Genomic DNA, 25,752 nt, shown 5'->3' with positions numbered 1-25,752 from the left:
CTCAGAGTAAACATCGTTTATTTTGAACATTCAAATATACAAAAACAATAAAGTAACAAAACCCTGGACATATCTCATACACATACACACATACACACACATGTTGCATCTCATGTCACTTTATGTACAAAATTGGGCAAGGGGGGGGTGGGTCACCAGTAGGGTGCACTAATTTCACAGTGTCAGACAGCTGCATGTGCTCACTCACTGCTCAGCCTGGGCCCACATGAGCCCCTTCCCTACCCAGCAGGGGTGAGGTGGGGTTGGGGATGGCAGGCAGCTGGGACAGAGGGGAAGAGAATAATCCCATATTTGGGAGGGACTCCTCCAGGGGTCAGGGCAGGGTGCTAGAAAATGTAGAGGAGCAGGGACCCAGTTCTTGTGGTGGGTAGGGACTACTGTGTTGTGGAGAGTCAGATCAGGTCTCTGGGTGTCCCAGCTGGGTGGCTGCAAGGGCCACTCACCCTTCCGGGGCCCTGGCATCATCTATATAATGAGGCTTGGGCCTCTTGAAGAAACTTTTCTGCCCAACTGTGGTCCTAGGTCATGCATGATTGTGGCAAGGTGATCTGTCCCCTCAGGATGTTGATTTAGGGGCAAAATACACCACAAAGGGCGGGGGGGGGCATCTGGCAGATTAGAGCTGTGAAGCACCTGGCACAGGGCTTGACTCAAAGCAGAAGTTTGAGAAATATCATTTCCCCCTTCCCTGCTTGGGACTCTTGAGTGACCATCCAGCTTCCTCTTCCCTTTTAGTTCTCCTGGAAACTCTAGCCAGTTGGAGAAGGGCTGAGGCGATGGGCACACTGTAGAGACAGAGGCTCCCTGAAGGGGTTGAGACCTCTCCCACGGCTTCACCCAAGGGGGCCCCGGCCTTGGGGCCAGCCCATCCCAGGCCTCTTCCTCCATCACAAATCGTGTGAGGGCAGTGAATGAGGTCAAGCACATCTCTTTAGGGCAAAACCCACCAAGAACAATGATGCTCAAGTTCCACTCCATAGAGAGTTGGGGTGCCTGTCCCTTCAGTCCTGGCTGTAACCTGCCTTGGTTTGAAGTCTGGACTCCATCACCTGCCAGCTGATAAGCACTGTAGGTTACTTAACCAATCTGTGCCCCAGTTCCCTTCCTAGGATAACGGGGCTAAAAACAATCCCAGTTTATAACTGTGTTGTGAGGATAAATGAGATGATGCCTGTGAGGTGCTCAGCACAGTGCCTGACACTTAAAAAAAAGATGTAACAAACAGGCCCCAGCATCACTGTTAGCCAGAGCAGCTCAGGGACACTAGTGAGCACCATTTCTAGCTCCTCTTTCCATGTCTTCTTGGCCATGCCCAGGAGCAGCTGAACAAGACCGAAGCTGGGGGTCCATACAGCAGGAATGGATGAAGGAAGGGGGTGGGGGCTTTGGGGCTTTCACCTTCTTGGAATGGAAATGGCACCTAGGCCACTCAACACCTCTAATTTGTTCCTGTTCCCTCTGGAGGGCTGACCAGAGTGACTCAGCACGGGACCAAGGTCAGGTGTCTCATTATCACCATGACAAAGCATGAAGGACTTGGGATGATGCCTCTGGGTGGGTTCAAGTTCTGTTACGTTCCTCCTAAGGCCCCTTCTTTTCCCCAAGGCCTCTACAAAAGCTGCTTCCTTAAAACCAATAAGGGAAATCCAATAAAGCCCAGTGTCCCCGAATTCTAAGTTCTGAATGCTGCTGTCACCCCAGCAACAGCATATGTCATTAAGAGCCGCTTGACCCAGCGCTTGGGCTGATGTCATTGGCTGTTACCAGGGCAACCTTGGTCTCAGCAGGTTCGGGCTGAAGCACGCCATCACTTCTAGAGGGAGTTGGGCCCGTGGTGCTGAATGGTCTGTTTGTGCTCTTGAAATGGCAACAAGGATCTGGGGGCTGGAAGCAACAAGTCTTGGAGAAGCCTCCATGGCAATGGGCCCCACAGCCTGAAGCTCTTGAATCATGCCTTGGGTTAAGTGGTTGGGGAACGGGGAGTGGGGACAGGGAATGGAAAGCAGGGCAAAAGGCACCAGTACCTTCTCGAGTCAGGTAGCCTGCAGCTGCTCAGACACCTGGTAGGTGACTGACAGAAGGGATACCTGCTTTCCATTCCTGCCAGAGTGTCTGGGGATCACCCCTCTTCCCCCCCCTACTTCCTGGAGGGAGCTGGATGCCAAGATGTTTGTGTGTTTCATAAAGGAAGATGTTCATGTTGGAAAGCATTCTGACCTCTTTCAAATGTCCATCCTCTCAGATGCAGGCCGGACTCAAAGACATTCATGGGCAGGCAGTACGGTGTAGGGGAGAAGGGCACTGAAGAGGGTGTCAGAAGCCCTGGGTTCTAGTCCTGGTTCTGCCACATTGTGCTGCGTGACCCTGTGCAAGTCACTTGACCTCTTGGAACTCTTCTCCATCTATACAAGCAAGAGTCAGCCTGGGTGGCTTTCCTCAGCTTTTACATTCTTCTACTCTCTCGGGGGCGCTGGCAAGTACTCAGGTAGGGGAGCTAGAAGCCACCAGTCCTCTCCAATGGGCAAGGGTGCAGGCTGGAGGGCGATCCAGAAAAGCTGGTTTTTACAATCTGTGCATGAAGTCGGTCTGCTTTGGCCCTTGCCCTTGCCCCTGACTCTCTGGAGGAGCTGCTGACCCTGACCCATGCCCAGCCAGATCCCATCTGCTGCCTACTCTCACGATCTGTGCCTGCTATGTCCCCTGGTTCCTGGGCAACTTCAGGCTTGCCCCGCCCTAGCCACTTGGAATCAGATCATATCACATTTGATCTCAGAAATGACCAAAGCAAAGGCGTCAGCTTACAAATGAGGAAGGCAGGCCGGAGAGGGCAGAGACTTACAGAAGGCCACACAGCAGGTTAGCAGCAGGGCTGGCTAGGAACCGTGGGCTCCTTCTCAGCCAGTGCTCTACACACCACTCCATGCTTCTCCCCTCTTCGCCCACTCAGTTCCTTCCTTCCTTCCCCAGAGGCTGCAGGGCCATGCAGAGGGATTAGGTCATGTGGCTCTGCCATAACCTGGGTTATGCCTCTGCCACAAGCTGCTCCTAGCCCAGGCCCTGTCCTGGGCGTGGAGGAGAGGTGACCTGCCAGTTAGCACACATGTGCATGGATACAAGGGGTGACTGTGGCCTTCTGGCCTCCCAGGGTCCTGGTCCCTCAGGCTGGAGCCGGGAAGGGGATATCCTGGAAATTGAGGTGGGGGTAGGCCAGGCATGGAACCAACATTCAAACCACTGCATACAAAGAAACAAGGAAAGAGGAAGGAGAGAGAGGGTGCAGGAGGCTCCATCAAGATGTCCTTCACTGGCAACTGGTGGAAAGATGGAGGATGGGTGATTCTGAGTCTCCCTATGTCTCGGTCATCCCCTTCTCAGCTGGGAGCACAGTTCTAGAGCTTGCTGTGGCTCTGAAGGGGAAGGGGCCGGGCCTGTTGCATGGGGGACAGGAGGGCAGACAGCCACGTCTGCCACTGAGATAGTAGGTCCTGCCCCCCATACACAACTCCATGAGACATGCCGTTGAGATTAGTGGATTCAGACGTGGTTGATGGGCCAGGGTGGGTGGGGGTAAGAGACAGCTCCAGTGTAATGCCAAAAGGGTGGGCAGTGCTGTGGGCACTGCTACCACCCCCAACCAGACCCTAGACTCACCCCAGGCTTGACCTGTGGGCTTGAGCTGCTTGTCCCCATCCAAGTGGTGTTAGGGGACAGCCATTGCAGGGTAGGGCATTCTGGAGGTGTGGGTATAGGTGGGGAAACAGGAGGCCTGGCCAGGAATAGGGCAGGAGGGAAGGCCAGTGGGTAGGTAGGCTGAGGAGGGAACGTGTGCCCCCACTGTAAGGTCCCCAAAATGGCAGGCAAGGGAGGGACCCTGGATGAAGTAGCCCCTCATGCCTTGGCCCTTCCCTTGCAGACATCAAAGGTGGCCTTTTTTGCACCCCCGAAGGCTTCCACCAGCTTGTCTTCCCAGGGGAGGACGTTGCCCAGCAGCGGCCCGGTACAGTTGGCAATGCCCAAGACCTGGGCAGGTGTCAGGGCGTGGTCCCACAGGTTAAACTGGGCGATGTCACCCACGAAGGCCTGGGTGGCATCAAACCGGCCGCCCAGGGTGTCCTAGGCCAAGAGAGCGGCAGAGAAAGGAGAGAGAGACATAGAGCGAGTCAGTGGAAAAGACAGGCAGACAGATTCAATAGGGCCTCAGGTCCTGCTGAAGCCCTGCCCCCAAGGCTCTAGCCCCATCCCAAGCTTCTAGCTCTGTCCTCAAGGTTCCAACCCCTTGGGCAGGTCACTGCTCATTCTGGGTCTTAGTTTGCCCATCTGCAGAATGGCTGGATCAGACTGAATGATCACGGACCCCTCATTCTCAGGGGCCTTGGGTGAGTGTGGTATCTACTCAGACCCCAAGCCCCCACACCACCTTAAATCTTACCTGCTCCTGGCCCAGGATAAGGATCCCATGAGGCTTGATGGGGTGCCAAGCGGCCAGGTTCTCCCCGGAGCCCTGCAGCTCCCCGTCCTGGTAGGCAGACCACAGGCCATCCCTTGTGGTCCAGGCGATGCAGATGTGGTGCCAGCTACCGTCTTTCAGGCTCAGAGGCAGCTGGGCTACCTGGACAGAGGTTCCACAACCCCAGGTCAGAGGTGCCACAAGTCCCAAGGCTGGACCAGTGGGGTGAGGACGAGACCCGTGTCCTTTCCAGGGACTGAGCCAAGGCTTGACCCTCCCCTTCCTCCAGCTTCGTGTCTTTCTGACCACTTTCTCCTCTTTCCCTACAACTTAACCAGGCAGCTTCTCTCAGACACAAGAGACTATTCAGTATTGGTTTTCAGGTGTTCCCAGGTACTTTATTCACCCTATAACAGGCCTGTCAGGTCAGGCAGGGTGAGAGCCACATCTCACAGCCTCTTATCACCTCACACAGTGCCTGGTACACGGCTGGGCTGAAGAAGTACTGGCAGTACTGGACCAAGCCTTGGACCCAGAGGCTGGGCACTGGCGTCCAGCCCTGGCTCTGCCAACCAATCTCCTGTGGGACCTTGGGGAGGCTGCTCTTTCCTCCCTGGGCCTCAGTTCCTCATCTGTGAAGTGAGGAGGTCAGGCAAAGAATGGCAAATATGTGGCCACCTCTGCCTCAACCACCCAAGGAGAACAAAGTTAATGAATCGTGAGCCCAGGCTCAGCCCCGGGATCTTTCCCATCACAGTGCTCTGGGAAGCCTCTGGTGATTGATTAGCGTTGGCCTGTGAGGTGAAAGGTACTTGCTGCCTGTGGATTTGGGACTCCCAAAGGGCTCTTTCATCTAAGTTCTGTGAGATCACACTTTAATACAACATTCTCTGAGGCACACTTAGTGCCAGGCCTTGTTCTGGACACTGGGGATGTGGATCTGGTCCTGGCTATAAGTGAGTTGAGTTTGCGTGGGAAGGAAGAACTTCAAGGACAATATTATAAGACAAAATAACAGGGCCCGTTTGGGAGGTCCTAAGGAAGAGGCAGATGTGGGACAGCAGACATGGTATTCAAACACATCTGGAAGGACAATGGAGCCGATGTCTCATTGCAAGTCAAAGCAAGATGGGGGCACAGCAGGAGCAAAGGCTAAGAGGCTGGAACAAAAGAGGAGAACTGAGTAACCTGTGAGGTTGATGGGGTTTTTTGTTGTTGTTGTTTGTTTGTTTTTGTTTGTGAGGTTGATGTTTTAAAAGACTCTAGAGGTTCCTGGAATAGGAATGGCCTGTGCCCTGTCCAGGGTGCTGAATCCTCTCCATTGAGAGCAGAGCACCGAGCTTGGGCAGGGTCAACGATGGCAGCCAGAGGGGTATCAAGGGGACATGGCAGCAGGATTGAGATGTGGTCCAACTATCTTAGTCTTCTTAGGCCTTACTGGGCTACAGGAGAAACTCATTGTCCCCTGGACCCATTTCCTTCCTCCTTCTCCAGGACACCCATGAAAGATGCCTCCTGCTGAGCTGGCTTCTTTTATTTTTTTTAAAAGATAATTTATTTATTTATTCATAGACACACACACACACACACACAGAGAGAGAGAGAGAGAGAGAGAGAGGCAGAGACACAGGCAGAGGGAGAAGCAGGCTCCATACAGGGAGCCTGACGTGGGACTCGATTCAGGGTCTCCAGGATCACGCCCTAGGCTGCAGGCGGCGCTAAACCACTGTGCCACCGGGGCTGCCCCTGAGCTGGCTTCTGATGGGTGACAGCCACTCCTAGCAGCTCCATGTGGCTGTGGGCTGGTCATGAGTGGCTGTGATATGTGGTATATGCATCTCCAGGGGGTCTCGACAGATCACCATGCCTGCCACCATGCAAATCCCAAAGCAATATGGCAGGCAGAGGAGGATATTGAGGGGAATGAGGGTGGTAAGACACTGCTCAGTCACCATGCCCTTCCCACATCACTCCCCCACGTCCTTGTCCTGTCCTTCAGACAAGTCCGGGGAGGGCTGTGGGGCTGGGTGGCCCAAGCAGGGGGAAGATGGGTGGCCCAAGGGAGGGGTTAAGAGGAGGTTTCTGTAGCCCAAGTCTGAATCATATCACCATTCCTTCACCCAACGTGGCCCGGGCGCATTATTTGCCCTCCCTGAGCCTCAGCTTCTCCATATGCAAAGTGGTGACAATAAGGGTACCTACCTCCCAGTGCTGATCATGTGAGTAAAGTCCTTCTCACTACAACCACACAACTATTGTTATGTCATAATAGTCATGATAATGACTATTATCATCCGGCTTGACAGATAGGGAACTGAGGCACAGGGAGGGTAAATGACCAGTCTAGGTCACACAGTGGGTAAGGAGCAGAACTGGGATTTGAATCCAGCATTCAGGCCCAATTGTGCACCATTCTGCTCTCCATGTGAAGGGAGGGGCAGAGGGGTTGCTGCAGGGGAGGAGGGGGGGGCACAAGGAGTCCACTAGTCCTACCCTCCCAGGTAGCTCCCTGGACCTCATTTATTTCTCTCTTTGTCCAGGAGAATGAGCAGAGCTCTGGGACAGACACTTCCTGGGTCTGGGTTGTCTCTGTGTTCCCAGAACCCAGCCTGGCACACAGCAGGCACTTCCCGTGCGCTGAAGCTGCCGAGCAGCAGAATGGAAAGGGTCCACATGCTTGGGACCCAGCACAGTGCAGGGTAACCCCACCCCCCACTTTCCTCTCACCCCACCCAGCCCCCATTCACCTTGTCATTGATCAGCAGTTCCATGGGGTCGTGGCCCGCCTCCAGCAGCACAATCTCATTGGCCTGCCCGGGCACCGAGTAGGAGAAGGGTGTGCCCTGGCCACTGCCACCCGACCTGGAGCGCAGCCACATGCATACCGTGAAGGCGTAGAGCTCGGGCAGTGCCTTCCGCACACGGGCGTACATGTAGTTGTTGCGGATGGGGATGCTGATCTTGAAGGCATCTGGGGGGTTGTAGGCTGAGGTTCCTGAGGGGGGGGGGGAGCGAGGCAGACATGGTGAGGGTCAATTGGCACTATCAGGGGTGGCAAGGCAGGCTCTGGATGAGGGCTCCTGGTCCTTGGGCATCTCCCCTGTGCCAGGTGCCTTCACGGCCTTCTCTACCTTACTTCTATGTTGACAGGTGTGGTTAAAGCACAAGGGCTCTGGACCTGAGATGTCCTGAGTTCAAATCCTACCTCCACACTTCCCAGCCACGTGACCTTCCACAAGTTCAACTTCACCTTTCCAGCCCTGGTTTGCTCAGTAAAATGATATAAATAAAACTTCCTCCCTCCCAGGCTTTTGTGAGGGCCGAGTGGGACAAACTAGGTAAAGGGCCAGGCCCTTAGTATTTATAGCTCAAGAAAGGTGAGCTATTGCAATGATCATTTTTCTGAGTTCTTTGCCTATTTATTTAACAAGCGCTACACAGAGCCTTCAGGTGGCAAGCACTGTTCTAAGTGCTTTTACATACATGATCTCTGTTCTTATGACACCGTGTGAGGTAGACATTATTATAATCCTCATCTCACAGAGGGGGAGCCTTAGTGCAGAGACATTAAGTAATCTTCTCAAGACCACACAGCTAGTTAGTGGCAGAGCTGGGATTTGAACAAGATCATCTTGTGACTCCTTGGTATCCAGGGCGTCTGCTAGTGCAGAGTTTCTGGGACTGTACATCTTGAATATCAGAGCGCTGTCTGCAGGGGGAACCTGGGGAGTCACTGCCTCCAAGGAAAGAGAGTAACACCTACCATACTCACGTCCAGGGTAGGAGTTCCCTTCCTCTAGCTGGTTGTTGAGGGCTGGACTAGGGGGTTGGGGCTGGGAATGGTGGACCCAGGTTCCCAGGTCTGGTTGGGGCTCAGGGTGAAGGCTGTTGTGCTGATGCATCATGGTAAGAGAGGAAGGGGCTCAGTGCTCCTTGAAACCCATTCATAGATAAGGAAGCTGAGTCCCAAAAAGAGACACAACTTGCCCACAGGCACACAGACATCCAGCCTAGTCGCCTGCCTCCTCTCTGCCCTGTAGCCTCTGGAGGGCGCATTTTCCCCAATCCCTTAGAAGATGCAGTCCTGAGGGGCCAGTAGCACTGGCCCTGAAACCCACCAGCCCGTGCCTCGCCTTCAGCTGTACCCTTGCTCGGGCCCCTCCACTCCAAAACTGGCTGTCCACCTCTGCTTTCAATGATCAGCTTTAGGGTTGTGAGCCTCCTTCAGGAGGCCTCTTGGATTTTCTTCTGAACTGCCATCTTACATCTAAGCCAGAAACAGACTCATGATTTCCCCTGGTAACCCTAACTTGTCGGTAAGCCTCTTGAGGGTGATCCTCACAAGGTTTCAAAGATGAAAGTTCCCTTAATGCTCATGACTCCTACATCCCCATATTTCAGATGAGAAAAACAAGTCTGGGGAAAGGAAGCAAAATTCCAAGGCCACAGAGCAAGCCAGAGACCTCTGTGGAGCTAGAAGCCAGGTTTCCTGATACTCAGACCTGTGCATTATCCATGACAACATGTTTCTCTGACCCCTGGCAGTGCCAGGCCGAGGTGTTAAGCAAGGAACAAAATTCCGAGTCCCTGAAGGTACGTTTTTGTGGGGTGGTTAAATGCTTGGACTTTGGAGTCAGAACTGGTTTGAGGTGTAGATCCACCACTCACTGGCCGTGTGACATTGGGCAAATCACTTGACCTCTCTGAGCCTCAATTTCCTCATCTGTGAAATGGGGATAATAACAGTACCATTCTCATGTTGTTTGTGAAGATCAAAACTGGCGTGTCAAGTACTTAGCCTACTCCCAGAACGTAAGTGCCAGAAAATGCTGTTAAAAAATATTATATTCCCCAATTATTCTCTCCCTCTTGGGTTTCACAGCCTCCTCCCCGCCCTCCCCTCTAGCTTTAGCCTCTGGAGAGCTTAAAAATGCTTTCAAGTGAATCTGCCGCCTTGAGGACCCAATTGGGAATCAAGACCCTGCTTGCTGTGCCCTCTGGGATCCCCGGACCCACCATGCTCCAGTTCGGCTACACGGTCCTGCAGTGCATCCAGCTCCTTCTCCACTTCCTGCTGCTGCTGGTGGCTGCTGTGACTGAGAGCCACACGCTCCTTCTCCAGGGCCAGCACCTTAGCCAGCAGCTGCCCCTCCAGCTCGTCCATCTTGGAGTGCAGGGCGGTGGGCATCGCAGGCGCAGGGGCGGGGGCAGCTGAGAAGTTCACACGGGCCGGGAGCTCCTGCTGCTTATGAGGCAGAAGAAAGGGCATGTGAGGTCACTTGGAAGGAGGAAGGAGAGAGACACAGGGCTCAGAGATGCCTACTACCACTGTCGAGTGACCCCAGGTGAGCCTTGGCTTCCCCAAATGCAAAATGGGGATGGCAATACCAAATTCAGGGAGCAAATGTTCAACAAAGAGCAGGTCCTTTCCACTGCTGGTGCCTGAAAGCAGGCTGGTGCTGTGCACGCTGAAGGCAGGCTAGTTCTGCCCTCAAGAACACCTCAGCCTATGGTGGGCGGGGGGCTGGCTACAGAAAGCTCCCCTTTCCGTGGTTCTAACGTTGCAGTCAGGGTTACTGCTGAGTCCTTGGTAACTGGAAGCCTCTACACTGAGGGGTCTTTGAAGGGGTGGACTGTCTTAGTCTTCACTCATTTACTCCCTGGGCTTCTCTATGATGGTGCAAGGCTCTGTGTGGGCACTGGGCAAATGCAGGGGCACAACCCAGGGGCATCTGGAATAGGGCTGCAGGGGGTGCCCATTCCAGAATAGCATGTGGGTAAGGTCATAGGCTCCTAGTCAGACAACCCAGGGCTCAAATCCAGCTCCAGAATTAATCTGCTGTGTGACCCCAGGCAAATGCCTCCACCTCTCTGAACCTCTGCTTCCTCATATGCAACGGGGGACAACTATTTAGAAGGGTTGGGGGATGGTTAAGTAGTAGGTGCCAATGAAGAGAGCCTGGTTATTGCAATTACTGTCCAGTGCAGAGTGTTCCAAGCTGGTCTCTGATACCCTCATGCTGCCCAGGATGAGGACAAAGTGTTTAGAGGCCCCCTTTTGTTGTCATACGACCCTAGTGGACAGAAGTGGGGCAGGAGCCTCAGGAGGCCTCTCCCCACCCCTCCTACTGGAGGAAGCCCCTTCTGGGGTGGAAGAAGACAGGCAAGGCTGCCAAGTCTGGACTCTGGCAGACATTAATAATTCAGTGAGCTGCTAGGAGCCAAATTAGACCTTCCCTGTCCCCCTGGCTCCCTCCACACTCTCCAAGGGTCCAGGCAGCTCCCGCTGTCAGCCCTGGGCCTTGCTCGAAGGCTTAACCCCAGACCTAAGCTCACTGAATTCTCAGGGTTCCTTCACTGAGCAAGGAATTGGGGAGCACCGACGATGGGTTGGGGCATGCATGCGGCACTGAAGAGACAGCTGAGGGCAACACAGAAAACCAAGAGTACAAGCCCTGTGCCTCTCAGGATGGTCCCCGGCTTGGGGCACAGGAGACCCCTCCCCAGCCTCACTGGCCCTGCCCCGGTCCTTTGTTGTAAGATTGGGCAGATCGCCTCTCGGGGCCTGTTTTCCGGCTGTGCTGAGGGGATCAATGCATGTCTGTCTCCGAGTGCTGGAGGCTGGGGCAGGGAGGGCAGCGCCTCGGAGAAGCTCCCTCAGGCTGGGGAGCTGGTTCTGCTACTCCACCCGGAGAGTGGGAGCGGGAGGCTCACTTCAATTCCGTCACTTCTCATCTATAAAATGAGGTCTAGGGATCCCCAGCTTGCAGAGCTGTAGCTGTGGTCAGGATTAAATGGTGGTGTGCAGAAGGGCCCAGGTCAAACCTGGACCACAGTGGGCCACCTTTTTTTGTTTTTTTTTCTCAAACATTTATTTTTACAGAGAGAGCATGAGGGGCTTGTGGGTGGCTCAGTGGTTGAGTGTCTGCCTTTGGCTCAGGTCATGATCCCAGGGTCCTGGGATCGAGTCCCACACTGGGCTCCCTGAATGGAGCCTGCTTCTCCCTCTGCCTGTGTCTCTGCCTCTCTCTCTCTGTGTCTCATGAATAAACAAATAAAATCTTAAAAAAAAAAAAAAAGAGAGAGAAAGCATGGGCAGGAGGGGGAAAGGGAAAGGGAGGGAGAGAGAACCTCAAGTAGACTCCCCACAGAGCACAGAGCCCTATGGAGGGCAGCTCCCTGAGATCATGACCTGAGCTGAAATCAAGAGTCAGATGCTCAATGGACTCTGCCACTCAGACGCCCCCACAGTGGGCCACCTTTGTCCCCCCGTCACATCCCTCCCACCATAGCTACCCATCCATGCAGCCCCCTGCTTGCTCTCCCAGGCCAGGGCGCAGGCCAAGCCAGGTGGGTGGGGCACAGGCCAGTGAGCAGCTCCGTACATCTGGCCCCACCCCTGTTACCCTAACCTGCGATACCCTATCTGGAGGGCTCCTTCTAACTCCCTGTGTGCCTACGAATCCTAACCCCGGGGCTGACTAAACACAAAGCCTCAGTTTCCCCTTCTGTAAAACTGGCCCCGCTCTGGTGGACTATAAAAGCAGAATGCAACCTGTGCACCTTGAATACGTCAACCAACAAAGAACTGGCAACCTCCAGAACCTTTCCTTGGCCACTTATGTCCTTGGAGTGACAGGGCCAGCCACCCACTGCCTTTAAAGGGGCTGAACTTCCAGGAAATCTTGGGCTGAGTCAATTAGCTCATAAAGTGCATCCTGTCTCAATGCCAGGGGGGCTTTGGCTGGTCTCCTGGGCTCCGGCACCCTCTACTCTGTTTCTCTCTTCCCACAATGCGAAGCTTGGCACGAAGGGCACATGTCTGAATGAGACAGTGTGCCCGGCCCATCCTTGGCACTGTCTGTGTATTTACTCTTCGATCCTCACAGCCGCTCATTTTGGTTGGTACTCCTGGGGCCCCCATTTCACAGATGGGGGAACTGAGGCAGAAGTCCTTTTTGGATCTTCTACAGCCATGGGGCTGGGCAAAGCCAACACCCCTGGAGCTCTCTAGCAAAGTGTTCTCCTCCCTCAGAGGGAGAAGGGCCTGGCAGGAAGGAACAGGACGTCTAGTGCTATTTACACAGACGCCATGGTGAGGAGAAACCGTGCAGGCTGAGGGAGGCGGGCGTGCAAGCTGTTCTTTTGTACGAGGCACCAGCTCTGCCACCGGCAGGAAGGCCAGGGAGGAGGTGGGCTCTCCAGATCGTGTGCGGCCCCCTCCCCACCCCAATGTCTGAATCAGAAGAACATGACTCCCCCCACTTTTCCATCTGCTGTGGGCACAGGCTGTGCCGCGTGGGATCCTGGCTGATGCCAACTGGGCCCCTCGCCCAAGATGGGGGGGAGGGATGGTGATGCCATCACCCCCACTCAGGTCCCGCTGAGGCAGGAACGGGGGGGGGGGTGCTTCGAACCCACAGACTGTTGTGCTGGGCGTCTGTGGGGTGGGGCTCGGTGTGAGTGCACAGGCCCTGAGCCAGAGCCGGGGGTTCCAGGCCAGCTCAGCGCTAGCGTGCTGGGCTCATTAGCGCTCAGCAATAATGCGACAGCGGCAGCTGTCCCCATCGTCACATACTGCGTGCCAGGTCCTGCACCAGGGAAGCCTGTGCGCACATTTCACAAGCCCTCTCAACCATCTGGGCAAGTGAGGAGGCCCACTTTCTAGAGGAGGGAACAGAGACAGTGAGGTGAAGTTTCAGGAACCCCAGCCCAGGCCTTTCTGGTTCCAGAAGCTATTCTCGTTCTGTCCTTCCCTCACCGTGGGCCAAGCGGGCACAGTGCCAGCTGCCCTGCCTGTCTGGGACGGTGGGGGTGCTGGGGGACAGTGGAAGACCTTCCAGTGGCCATGAAAAGGCTGGGAGAGTCCGGCAGGCCAGCAGACTGTGGTAGGGGGTGGCCCCATAGAGGGACCCGGATAGGAGGGACCTGCCTGGGCAGGCTGGCTGTGAGTCTGGGAGGATGTGGGGAGGACCCAACCACCTCGCCCCCAGGTGGGGTCTGCTCCTTTCCTTCAGGGAGCAGAGGGAGGGTGCTGGACCTCAGTGCACAGCTAACCCCCCACCCTGCCGGGACAGCGCAGGGCCCAGCTCGGGGCAGCCGGGCAGGGTGGAGGAGAGGCGGACCATGCGTGCGGTCTCCTCACCTCCCCATCTGACCACCCCCAAGTCCAGCTTGAATCTGCTGGGTTCACAGCTCGGTTCCAGCAGCCCAGCGACCTTGTGTATAGCCACTATACCTCAGTTTTCCCAGCAAAAATGGGGCACAGAAATAATATCTCATTGCATTTTAGTGAGAAGTGAGTTACATCTGTCCCGAGGGCAGAGCGGGCACATGAAGCGCTCTGTGTCAGTTATCACCACTATTTAAATATCTCTTGCAGGGGCCCATCCTTCTCCAACTCCAATGCAAATCTTTTTGTTTCATCATCATATTGAGAGCAAAAGCAAGTTACAGAAGAACCGTTAGATACTATTTGTATAAAGTTGCAAAGATTCAAAACTAGATCGCATATTTGTAAAAGCAGAAACACATGGGGACAGATGAATACGAATTCGGGACAGTGGTGACCCTCTCTTGGAGGAGAGTGGTCTGGGGCTGGGAGCTGGGAGGTTCTGAAGGGCATGAGCTGGTTGCAAACGTTCTGGTTCTTGATTCTGGGCTCCCACCTGGATAGCATTCTTTATGCCTTTGTGTATATCTGAGATACTTCGTAATGACTTTCTTTAAAAAATGGAAAAATCCAAAAGCAGAGTCTCTGAGGGTAAATGGAGCCCTGAATCTTAATGGTAGGCTCACCTGGTTCCTTTGGCCCTTCCCAGTCCAGGCCCCCATCACCTGGGCCCCTACACTGGCCCTTCCTCACCCGGCAGCCAGGGGCGGCCTAACCAGCTAATCCAACCAGATTGCTTAAAATCCTTTAAGAGGGGTCACCTGGGTGGTTCAGTGGTTGAGCATCTGCCTTGGGCTCAGGTCATGATCCCGGGGACCTGGGATCGAGTCTTGCATCAGGCTCCCCATGGGGAGCCTGCTTCTCCCTCTGCCTGTGTCTCTCATGAATAAATAAATAAATAAAAATCTTTAAAAAAAAATCCTTTAAGAGCCCTCTCCCCACCACCCATAATGTCCCCCTGATCTCAGCCCTCACTCCCCACCCCAGCAGGCTATGCTTCCTTCCCACTTAATGTTCCCAACTGTCCCCAACTCCCTTCTCATGCCAGGGCCTCTGTACATGCTGTTCCTGCTGCTAAGAACACACTTTCTGCTCCCGCCACACCTTCCCTAGCCAGTGCCTGCCCCCTCCAGATGGCAGTTTTCCGGACACCTGATCTAAGATGTTCCAAAGGGAGAGGAAAGAGGGCTTCTGTGGGGGGGACTGCAAAGTCTTCCTTGCTCGGTCCCTCCCCCCATCACTCATCTGCACATCCACACATGCTGTGGCCACTTGATGTACTCGATGTCCAAGTACAGGCACGACCCTCACTTCGGACAGGCCAGCGTCATTTCCAGGCCCCCCACTAACTAGATCTGTGGCCCTGGGCAAGCGGCTCGACTCCTGTGACTGTCGGTTTCCTCAACTATAAAATGGGAATAATCGTCTCTACGTTTTGGAATATGATTAATGACAAAATGAAGGAACGTGTATGAGGGCTGGCATACCTACGTGGCTGATAAATGGGTATGACCATGATTATTATTCGCTTCTACAGAGGGGCAGGAGAGCACCGGGAGCAGTAACGGTGTAGGTGTGGGCGCTGGAGCCAGCTGCTGAGAGGCAAGGCCCAGCTGCGGGACCTGGTAATCCCTCCAAGCCTCTGTTTCCTCCCTGTGAAATGGGGACAGTAGGAGTCCCATAGTTCTTGGGACTCAATTGTAAGGCCCCTAGAAAAGGCTGGCACAGAGGGTGCCCTCAGCCCTGCTGGCCCAGCAGGCCCTGTGTCTCCATCCCACCCTGGCGGGGAAGGGAAAGGAGCAGGAGAGTGAGCTACGAAGGCCGGACTGATCTTGGTCCTGGGCCCCCAGTGCCAATTCGGAGCTGTAGGGAAAAGTAGACAAATGGGTCTCTGTGCAGCAGAGGCGGGGACCAGGTCAGGGCACTCGGTGTGTGGTGAGGCGAGGAGAAGGCTCTATGAGCATCTGTCCATACACCCTCTTGGGCTCCGAGGCCCCAGACTAAGTGATAGGACACCCCCAACTCCAGGCCACTTGCCTCTCCTTTCAAGCATTCCCTGTTGAGCTACTGCATTGAGAAGGCCACAGAATTTCTTCTCAGGTCCTACTTGCCCACATACTTCTGGGCCCTGATCAAAAATCTGCAGTAAAGACTGAGGATCCCCCCTACCCCCAGCCTGTTTTTATAGAAAATCCTGGTTGTGAGCTTAGCTTAACTTCTGCTGTGCTGTGTGGCCTCGGGCAAGTCGCTCAGCCTCTCTGAGCCTCAGCTTCCCCTGGGGTCAAATGAGGGGTATGTGGGGGCACATAAGTGCTTCCACTCTGGGCTGGTTGTCTCAGTGCCTGTCCCCAGAGTTCTATGGGGACCCCGGGTGCAAGATTGTCCTCGGGTAACCCCACCACATTTTCACTTGGTGAGGAGCACCAGCCCCTGACCTCTTTCCACCTCCCACAGGCAAAGACTTTACAAAATGGCCAATAAATATAAGAAAAGGTGCTCCGTATCATGAGTCACCAGAGACATACAAATTAAAACCACAGTGAGTTCACTACACACCCACCAGAACGGGGAGGGTTTTAAAAATAACCGTACCGAGCTGGCAAGCTTCACACACAGGTGGGCATGTAAGTGCTTACTGCCACTTTGGAAAAGTGTTTGGCATCACCTCCTCACGCTAAATAAATGTCTCTTCCGGGACCCAGACACCCACTCGTGGGGATGTAGCCAGGAGAAATGAGGGCTTATTGCCACCAAAAGATGTCACAAGAATGTTCGCGGCAGCCTTATCTGTAATAATGCCAAGCCCAGAAACAACCCAAATGTCCATCTGTGGAGGAAGGGTAAGTACACTTAGGCACAGCCACGCTTCGAAACACTACAGCATGCAAAAATAACAAACCACTGACACATGCCCCCCGATCAAATGTCAGACATAACATACAACAAAACAGCAGACACACAGAGTGCAGCTGTCTGAGAACATTCATATGAAGTTCAAACCCAGACAAACCAGATCTACAGGGACAGAAGCCAGAATAGTGGCACCTCTGGGGAAGAAGGGATTTTAGGGGTCACAACAGAGGCTTTGGGGGCACTGGAAATGTCCTGTTCTTGATTTGGGTGGTGCTCTCATGGATGTATCCATATGTACATTTTCATTGAGCTATACACTTAAGATCTGTGTGTTTTGTCTTTTAAAGATTTTATTTATTTATTCATGAGAGACACAGAGAGAGAGGCAGAGACATGGGCAGAGGGAGAAGCAGGCTCCATGTGGGAGCCCAATGTGGGACTCGATCGCAGGACCCTGGGATCATGCCCTGAGCCAAAGGCTGACGCTCAACCACTGAGCCACCCAGGTGCCTGAAGATCTGTGTATTTTATAAGTAAGATATATAAGCTTTTCCATGTCTGGAATGTAAGGTATACCCCCCCCCAAAAAAAAATCCCCCAGGTAAGGCCCTGACTTCTGCCTCAAGCAGCTCCCGCCAGGCTTGGAATAGCAGGACAGGTCTCCTCTCCTGGGTGAAGGACTGCTGGGGACGAGAGGATGCAAGGGCACAGGATGACAGGGCAAGAGGGCTCCTCAGGGGGGTCCTGCCCACCCTTCCTATCTGACAGATGGGGACGCTGAGGATCAGAGAGAAGAAGGGATTTTCTGAGGTCACAGCAAACAGGTGGCTGAACCAGGGTTTGAAACATCAGGTTTCTTGCAAGAGCAAATGTGTCACACTGACAGGAGCAGGGGTTAAGGGTTTTGGGTGTGAATGTCCCCCCAGAGATGGGGGGGAGGCCGGTCACAGGGAAGGGGCCATCAGGTGGCTGGTGGCCACTGAGGTTCCACATCCTCAAAACAAAAGGCCAATGGGCAGAACCTCTCTCTCTGCACCCTGCCAGCGCCCTTCATGGCCAAAGAGGCAGGGTGAGGAGAGCCAGCTGCCACAGAGCAGAAGCTGCCAGAACGGGCAGCAATATCAGAGAAAAGCAGAAGGCACCAATAAACTTCAGAAAAGGCACCACTAGAGTTTCCCAGTCTCTGTGTTTATCTGCAGATTTGCCTCAGAATTTGGAGGTCTGGGAGTGGATGGCTGGGGACCTGGCCAGGGCTGCACACACATGTAACCCCCACCCCCCTACACACACACACACACACACACACACACACACACGCTATTCCTAAGCTGGAGGCACCTGCCCAAGAACTCCCAGTTTAGAGCCCAAAGGGCCAGGACCAAATCTAGCCCCTCCTTGCACCTATTTTAAAGATAAGAAAATGGAAAAAAAAAGACTGAGGGAGGTGAAGAGCTTAAAATCATAAGAACTCCACTTTATGCCACCAGCCATCCTATTTCAGAGGATATTTAGAGCTGTAAGGTGTTTAGAGAACATCTGGCCCACCATATCATCTTCTGGAGTGGAAACCGAAGCCGGGGGTGGGGGGGTGGTGGTGGTTTGCCTGGCTCAGCTTTCTCTAGATACTCTGAGCCTCCACGTCCCTGCCTGTAAGACGGAGACGTGTGCAGCCTACTTCCCAGGGCTGAAGACTGATAAACTAATAAATATTAGTTGTTATTGTTATCTATTATCAGCCAAGCTCCCACGTGAGCCTTCTGATTATTTGGCCAGCCAGCAGCACAAGCCTTTGAGGACTGGCCCTCATCGCTTTTGCTCTGGGTGCTCTAGGGCAGAAATAGTCTGGGGCAACATCCAGCACGAGTTACTGCCCTCACTTCTTTCTCACTCTCCTGAAGGTAGGTGAGGTCTGAGGTCTCCAGATGGATCTAGAGGAAATGATGAAGAACAAAGAAGGGCTCTGGAGCCAGACACTGACAGGGTCAAATCGAGGCCCCGCTGCTGTGTGACCTCAGGCCAATTTCTTAATCCCTCTCAATGTCGTGGTTTTTTCATCTGTAAAAGGGGAACAAAACAGTTACCTCCCTCGTGAAGATTTTATGAGGATTAAATAAGGTAATGCACGGTGTCCGGCACATGGTGAGTGCTCGCTCAGTGAACATGAGCTATAATTGTTATTAAGTCCAGAGGCCTCTGTGACCATCATCCGGGTATTCCTTATCCCCATCTTCCCACTCCAAGATGGGGGTAGGCAACCAGCTTGCCAGGCCGGGTTAGGGATGTGGTTTAAGTCAAAGAACTACTGATTAAATCCATTTTAAAGTTTCATTTTACACATATATTAAATTAATGCAAAAATGAAACCTTGGAACATGCATATGTGGCTGGTTGCCATATAAAGGGTTCAGCCCTTTTGAAAAGTGGTTCTTGGCCACAGCCATAAAAGATCAATATCCTCTGACCCAGTAATACCACTCCTGGGAATTCAGCCTAAAGAAATAATTCAACAGACTTATAAAGGAAAAAAAAAAAAAAGCCAACAACAACAACTATCTGCATGAAACTGATCCTGCAATGAGCATCTAGAAGAAAAATAATTAGGAGCAACCTACATCTCCAGCAACAAGAGACCATCAGAGGATTGATGGATGGTAGAGGCAGAGATGGATTCCAGCATATTATGGCCATCATTAAAATGGTAATTACCAGCAACGGTAAGTCTGGAACAATGTCTACATCTGAATAAAAGACCAAGAGGGGCTGCAAAAATGGATACAATGGTGGAATTTGATGCAATTTCTCCCCCCAAAACACCTTTTTTTACCTTTTTCAAATAGCAGCAACAGCAATAACAAAAATAAGCACACAGGAAAGAAGACAAACAATTTCTCCTAAGCTCTCAAACGTGGCTCTCATTTGAAGCCTCGGGTGGAGGCCTGGGCCAGTGTGCCCTTCCCACCCCTTTGGAAGAAGGCTGGTGGGGTGAGGGAGGGGGTGATGCAGAGAAGGCTGGTGAGGGGCGGCGGGGAAGACTGGCAGGGATGTGCCCAGGGTTCTGGGAGCAGGAACGGGGCTAGGAAGAAGACAGTGTGTGATCAGGGAGGGCCTCTGGGAGGAGGTGTCCTTAAAGCAGACTCTTGGATGCTGAATATGGATACTCTGGGGGTAATCTGAGCAGAGGCAAGAAGGAACTGGGAGTCGGGCCAGCTCTGAAGTTACAGCCTGGGAGCAGGTTGGGGAGTTTACACCACAAGGAAGCCCCATGATGGGCTTAAGGAAGATCCCTGGGGCTGCCTGAAGAAAGATGGGTAGAGTGGGGTGCCTGGTGGGTTGAGGGGGCTGCGGCAAGCATCCAGAGAGATGAGATCAACTGGAAGGAGGAGGGCAAGGGAGGAGCTTCTCAGAGCACACCTGAAAAGCAGGTTGGTGGGGGACCGGAGTTCAGGCTGGGGCACCCTGAGGGCAGGGGGTCGGTGCGAAGTCCAGAGGGAGGTTCTCAGGAAGCGACTGGACCTATCCTGGAGAGAAACCTGGGCTGGATGAAGTTGGTTGGGGCACCACAGTAGAATGGGTGTCGGAAGCCATAGGGTGTGGCTGAGTTCACCCAGGGAAAGGGAGAGGAGAGCCAGGAGGGGCGTGGCCATTAAAGCAGGAGGACCCTGAAAGGGGACACAGAAGCAGAGAGGGAGAAGGAGCAGGAGAGAGGTGTCTAGAAGCCAAGGGCATGGAGGTCTGTAGGAGGGAATGATCGACAGGGTCAGACGTTGGAGAGGCATTCAGCCAGATAAGGACTGAATCATTCTTGTTCAACTGATCAACTTCGGTGAGGTCCCCAGAGCATGTTCAATGTGCCATAAAAGGAGAAGAAGGAGTGGCGAGATTACAGACCTTGAGAATCTGGGTGCGTCCTTTTGAGGATATTGGATGAAAAGAGAGAGGAGGAAGTAGGCCGTGGCTACAGGATGCACAGGGTCCTGCTGAGATGGGGGACCAGACCCCAGCCCCTCCCAAAGGCTCCACAGAGACTGGCTCTGGCCGCTGCCAGGCTCAGAAGGCAGAGCTGGTGGGCAAGCTGACCCCCACCTTTCTCCCTCCATGTCCACTGCACTCAGAAAGCAGGAGGGGGTATGTGTAGGGAAGCCAGGGCTCTCCCAACCTGGGAGGCTGATCTGGTGCCAAATACCAGGCGCCAGGATCCCCGCCCCCCCAACCTCAGCAGGCTAACTGGAGGGGAGCCCACCCTGCCAAATGCACAGGTGCTGGGGGAACAGGTCCAGGGCAAGCCCAGCCCTGCCAGCCCCAGACGTGGGAGGAACCACAGGTGCCATCTGGGTGTGGAGGCAGGCGCTAGGGCAGGCAAGAGGAAGTTTACCAAAAACCAAATCTTTCTCTCTCTTTTTTTTACATTAATAAACTCTTATTCCCAAAAGGGGGGTTTCTTCCCATTTTTATTTCTGGCTACTTAAAAAATTAGCAATATTATAGCTTAATGATAAAAGTAGCCATCGCTCAAATTGATGGAGCACGTGGCTGCCAGGCACTGTTGGACCATTGACAAAGACTAAGTCATTTCATCTTCCTAACACCCCGACGAGGTAGTGTCCCCATTTCACGGGTGAGGACACTGAAGCTCCTCTTCACTGTTGAATTTTTGTGTTTCCCTGATTATCTTCTCCCTCTTGGCTCTCTCACCCTAGAAATGCCCTCAGAGCTGAAGGAGGAAAAGGGGATGCTGCTGGTCTGGCTTTCCTCCTGCCTCTGCCACTCACCCAGGAGGGCCCTGAGCCCCGGGTTTCTCACCAGTAAGGTGAGAAGGTTGGCTGTGATGGCTCGGCTGTACTCGGACACCCCGTGGGGTGGGTGCTGACACCAGCACAGACTTTTTGGAGGGCGGCTGGGGCCATGGCAAGGGCCAACCTTCCCCACACACATCATTGCCAGGCCAGAGGTTGATCTGAAGGAGCCATGAGGAGGGGGGTTCCCTGCATTTCCTTCCTCCAGCCTCTCCTCCCCTCTGCCTTTGCCAGAGCCACTCAGGGCAAACTGGGAGGGGGCTTTGGCCTCCATCTCCTCCCTCTTTGCACAGCTCTATCTTGGTGCTAACCCCCTTCCCTGCCATCTGCAAATCATGGATGGCCGTGGGGTGGTCAGTGTCTTGCGGACCGGCCCTTCCACTACCGCGCAGCGCCCCCAGGAAGGAAGGGGTCTGTCAACCTGAAAGGAGAAATGACTGGCCAGGGGATCACACCACAGCCAAGGGCAGATTCCCCCTGCAGGACCCCCTGGGTCTGACCTGAGCCAGGGACGGCTGAAAAAAAGGTGAAGGAGGAGAAGGAACCCTCGGGAGGCCCAATCCTGGGTCGGTCTCCACCCCAGAGCTGGGCCAGCGCCACGTAAGCGGCTGCCCTTAGGTGTGTGGTCTGAGCCCCAGGGGGAGGGACCGGGATGGGAAGCGCTGAGGGGACCCGGATTTGGCTGATGGGACAGCTCTGTTCCCTGCTCTTCAGCAGGGCAGCAGCTCCCGGTCCCGGGACAGCGCTTCCTGTCTGCGGGCCGTGGGAAGCGAGAGGGACTGCAGCTGCTTTGGGGGCGCCTGGAAGAAACAAACGAAGCGGGCCTTTAACGAGGCCCTACTACGTGCCAAGCATTTTCACACACACCTGCAATTACTAAACCCTCACCACGAGAGCGGGCACTGCGACGCCCGTTGCACAGACGCGGAAACTGAGGCTTAGCGCCGAGGCGCCTGGAGCGGACGGGAGGGCAACGCGCCTTTCCCGCCGCCCCCGCCCCCGCGCCCGCGCCCGGGCCCCCGCAGGCCGCCCCGCCCAGCCCCGCCCCGCCCCGCCCGACGGCGCTCACCTCGATGCGGTCCAGGCGGTCCCGGAGGGCGCGCACGGCGTCCTCCAGCTCCAGGACGAGCGCCGGCGAGTCCCAGGGCCCGTCGGCCATGGCGTCGCGGCGGGGCCCGGCGTCCTGGAGGCCGCGCGGCAGGCCGCTCTCGCAGCGGCCCAGCTTGCCGGTGAGCTCGCGGATGGTGTCCTGGTCGGCGCGGATGCGCGCCTCCTGCTGCAGCGCCGTCTGGCGCAGCTGCTCGGCCGTGCTCTGCAGCAGCAGCAGCTCCTCGCGCTCGCCGGCCGCCGCGTCGCCCTGCTCGGCCCCCGACGGGCAGGCGGCCGCCAGCGGCGTGCACAGGAAGCGGCTGAAGAGCGGCGCGGGCGGCAGCGGGTGCGCGCTGGCCGCCGGCGCCCCGGGCAGCGCGGGGGGCCCGGCCGAGCCGCCCGCGCCGTGCAGCGCGCTCAGACTGCGCTGCGGGCCCGGGGACGCGGCGGCGGCGGCGGCGGCGGCGGCGGCGGCGGCGGCCGAGGCGGCCGAGGCGTTGTCGGCGCCGCCGGGCAGCGCCCGCGCCGGGCTGGCCGCCAGGGGCACGCTGGCGATGATGCAGATGACGGCACCGAGGAACGCCAGCATGCCCGCGGCCAGCAGCACGGCCAGGAACTTCAGCGTGAGGCGGGCGGCGGGGGCGCCGAGGCCCCCGGCAGGCGCGGCGGCGGGGTCGGGGCCGAGCGGGGCCCGGGCGCGTGGGGCCGAGCGGGAGCGGGAGCCGCAGCCGGAGCCGGAGCGGGAGCCGCAGCCGGAGCCGGAGCGGGAGCGGGAGCCGCAGCCGCAGCCGGAGCCGGAGCCGCAGCCGGAGCTCTTGCCGCGGCCGCTGCTGCCGCCGCTCTGAGCCCGGGCGGCGCGAGGAGGAGAAGGCGGCGGGCGGCGGGGAGGGGGAGCGGGCGCGGCGGCCCCGCCCCACCGGCTCACCCGGGCCGGCCGTGGCCCAGCCCCGCACCCGTTCCGTGCCGGGCGCCGGGGCCGGGCCGCCGCGGGGAGCGCGATCCCACCGCCCGCGCCGCGCCGCGCCGGACCCCCGGGGGACCCCCGCCGCGCCCCCTCCCCGCCCCGGTAAGGCCGACAGCCACCTTTCGGGAAGCTTGTCTCCGGGGCGGGCTCAGGGCCGAGCGACAGCTCCGAGCTCGCGCACAATTAAGCCTCACGGCGGAGATGCGAAGCCCGAGGCCCACCGAGGTCAGGTCGCTGTCCAAGGTCACGCCGCTAGGATGCTTTGGAGCAGCGTTTGAGTTCACACCCTTCTGGCTGGACTCAGATTCCGGCGTGGAGCTGGAGGGGGGGGGGGCGTGGGTAGAAGAAAAGAGGTCAGTGTTGGGGGCAGGGCACTGGGGATTTGGAGCCAACTTCTGCTTACACTAGGGCCACCTGCCTGTCATCTCCCACCTCCAATCTCCTGAAGGAGCAGGGTTCACTTCCCTCCACACTCATCAAAAAGAAAACCACAAGAACACACACACACACACATACACACAGCAGAAAGACAAAGAAAAACTTCCTCCGGTGATCTCAGAGGGTAGCAGAAGCTCCCTCCTCTGAAGCCCTAAGGGCAGGAAACATCAGGGGTCCCAGAGAAGACCCCTCTCCCCACCACAGTCTACAGTAGGAAAGCACAACCCTGCATGTGGACCAGAAGGAACCAGAAGGAATGGGAGTGCGCTGTGGTGTGGGGGTGGTTGAGGAGACTTACTTTCTCTTTTCAAACGTGTCTATATATATTTTGCTGCAAATTAACTTTGCAATTAAAAACTTTAAAAAAAAAATCCTACCATCCTCCACAATTCAGGTCCAGCTTCAGTTTTCCACGAGGCGTTTTCTGACCAGCATGGGTTCCCGGTGCTGAAAGGGCCCTTAGAAGGCTGCAGATGTTGGGATGTTCACAGCCTAGGGTGCAGAGAAAGGCTGTGGCTCCTGGGAGTCACTGGCCAAGGCGACACCCAGGCCAGTCTCCCTTCCAAGCCTTCATTCTTGACTGGAGGGGAAGACACAAGCTGGCTCTGAGGCACCACGGCTGCCGTATGGTCTCTGTGTAGTGGTGGTTGTGGGGAGAGACCCACAGCCCTAGGGGACCCTCTCTGACCATTGGGATCCTGCCTGGTATGGTCCCTGAGCACATGCTCCGCACACCCCACCCCTCCCCCAGCCCCAGGATGATGCCCACCCTGCTCACCAGATCTCTGGGAGTCAAGGATCATGAGCTGTAAAGTGGGAGCCAAGCAAGTACAGGCTGTGGACATGATGAGCCCCCAGAGCCTTATGCACACAGTTGTGAGTTAGTACTCACTGGAGCAGTGACCTGGAAACCCTGCCAGGTGGCACAGCTTGGGGGAAGCATCTCCGCGATGGAGAGGTGAGCCAGGCTCCCTGAAGGCCAACGCAGGCAGAAGGTGCATGAGGCATCGGGACTCCTGACGCAGCTACTCATGTTCTGTGAAGACAGAAACACACACAATATCCGGAGGAGAAACTGTTACAGAAAATCCAGGGAAGGACAGGGGAGGCTGAGAAAAGGGGCTGCTGCGAGGGCAGCAGAGCCATTGTGGCTTGAGCACCAAATGATGCCACTTTTATGTGAGCTGCCCCATGAGATTAGGGGACAATTGGATAAATAGGTCCACAGGCTGGCGTCAAATCTTTTTAAACTGGTCTGTTTATCCTGTGATAGGAACATGTGAATTCCTGCTTCTAAATCCATCAGTGGGGATCCCTGGGTGGCGCAGCGGTTTGGCGCCTGCCTTTGGCCCAGGGCGCGATCCTGGAGACCCGGGATCGAATCCCATGTCGGGCTCCCGGTGCATGGAGCCTGCTTCTCCCTCTGCCTGTGTCTCTGCCTCTCTCTCTCTCTCTCTCTCTCTGTGTGTGTGTGACTATCATAAATAAATAAAAATTAAATAAATAAATAAATAAATAAATCCATCAGTGGCTTCTCATCCCTTATGGAATAAATTCCAAACCTCTTAAGAGGCAGTACCTTCTAGTGGTCAAGGGCATGGGCTCTCTGAGAGCCAGAAGGCCTAATTCTAACCCTGCCTGCCCCTGTTTTCAGTTGTGGGACATGGTTTGCCAGGAGGGTAAGGTCTTAGGCCCTTCCCAATTCTTGACACCCTCTCTGTACCTCAGTTTTCCAAATTATAAAATGGGGAATAGCAATAATACGTGGGAAGCCTCAGTAAATGCCAGGCCTGATTATGCTAACTTCTCTCGGTTTGTAAGACTGTTAGCAACCTGGACACTGCTCACCCTTCCAGCCTCATCTCCTATTCCTCACTGTCTGGAGCAATATCAAGCTGCGCATAATTCCCCAAACACACCAGAATGTTCCCTCTCTTTGCTTTTGTTCACGGTGTCTGCTGCCTGCCATGCTGCT

The 25,752-nt window shown here is 55.3% G+C and overlaps 1 protein-coding gene across 1 annotated transcript; it reads right to left on the bottom strand.

The window, feature by feature from the left end:
- Positions 1 to 23,764, bottom strand: NPTXR (neuronal pentraxin receptor). Its single transcript, XM_038551569.1, has 8 exons — positions 23,754 to 23,764; positions 23,534 to 23,657; positions 23,301 to 23,474; positions 22,356 to 22,991; positions 9,485 to 9,710; positions 7,216 to 7,463; positions 4,451 to 4,630; positions 1 to 4,134 (listed from the first exon to the last, which is right to left on the bottom strand). The coding sequence occupies exons 1-8, from the start codon at positions 23,762 to 23,764 to the stop codon at positions 3,910 to 3,912; spliced, it is 1,824 nt and encodes a 607-aa protein (XP_038407497.1). The 3' UTR covers positions 1 to 3,909.
- Positions 23,765 to 25,752: the final 1,988 nt, after the last annotated feature.

This window comes from Canis lupus, chromosome 10 (assembly GCF_011100685.1).
Source record: "Canis lupus familiaris isolate Mischka breed German Shepherd chromosome 10, alternate assembly UU_Cfam_GSD_1.0, whole genome shotgun sequence".
NCBI classification, from domain to species: domain Eukaryota; kingdom Metazoa; phylum Chordata; class Mammalia; order Carnivora; family Canidae; genus Canis; species Canis lupus.
Note: the sequence above shows the minus strand (reverse complement) of the source record. Positions and strands in the feature narration are given on the sequence as shown.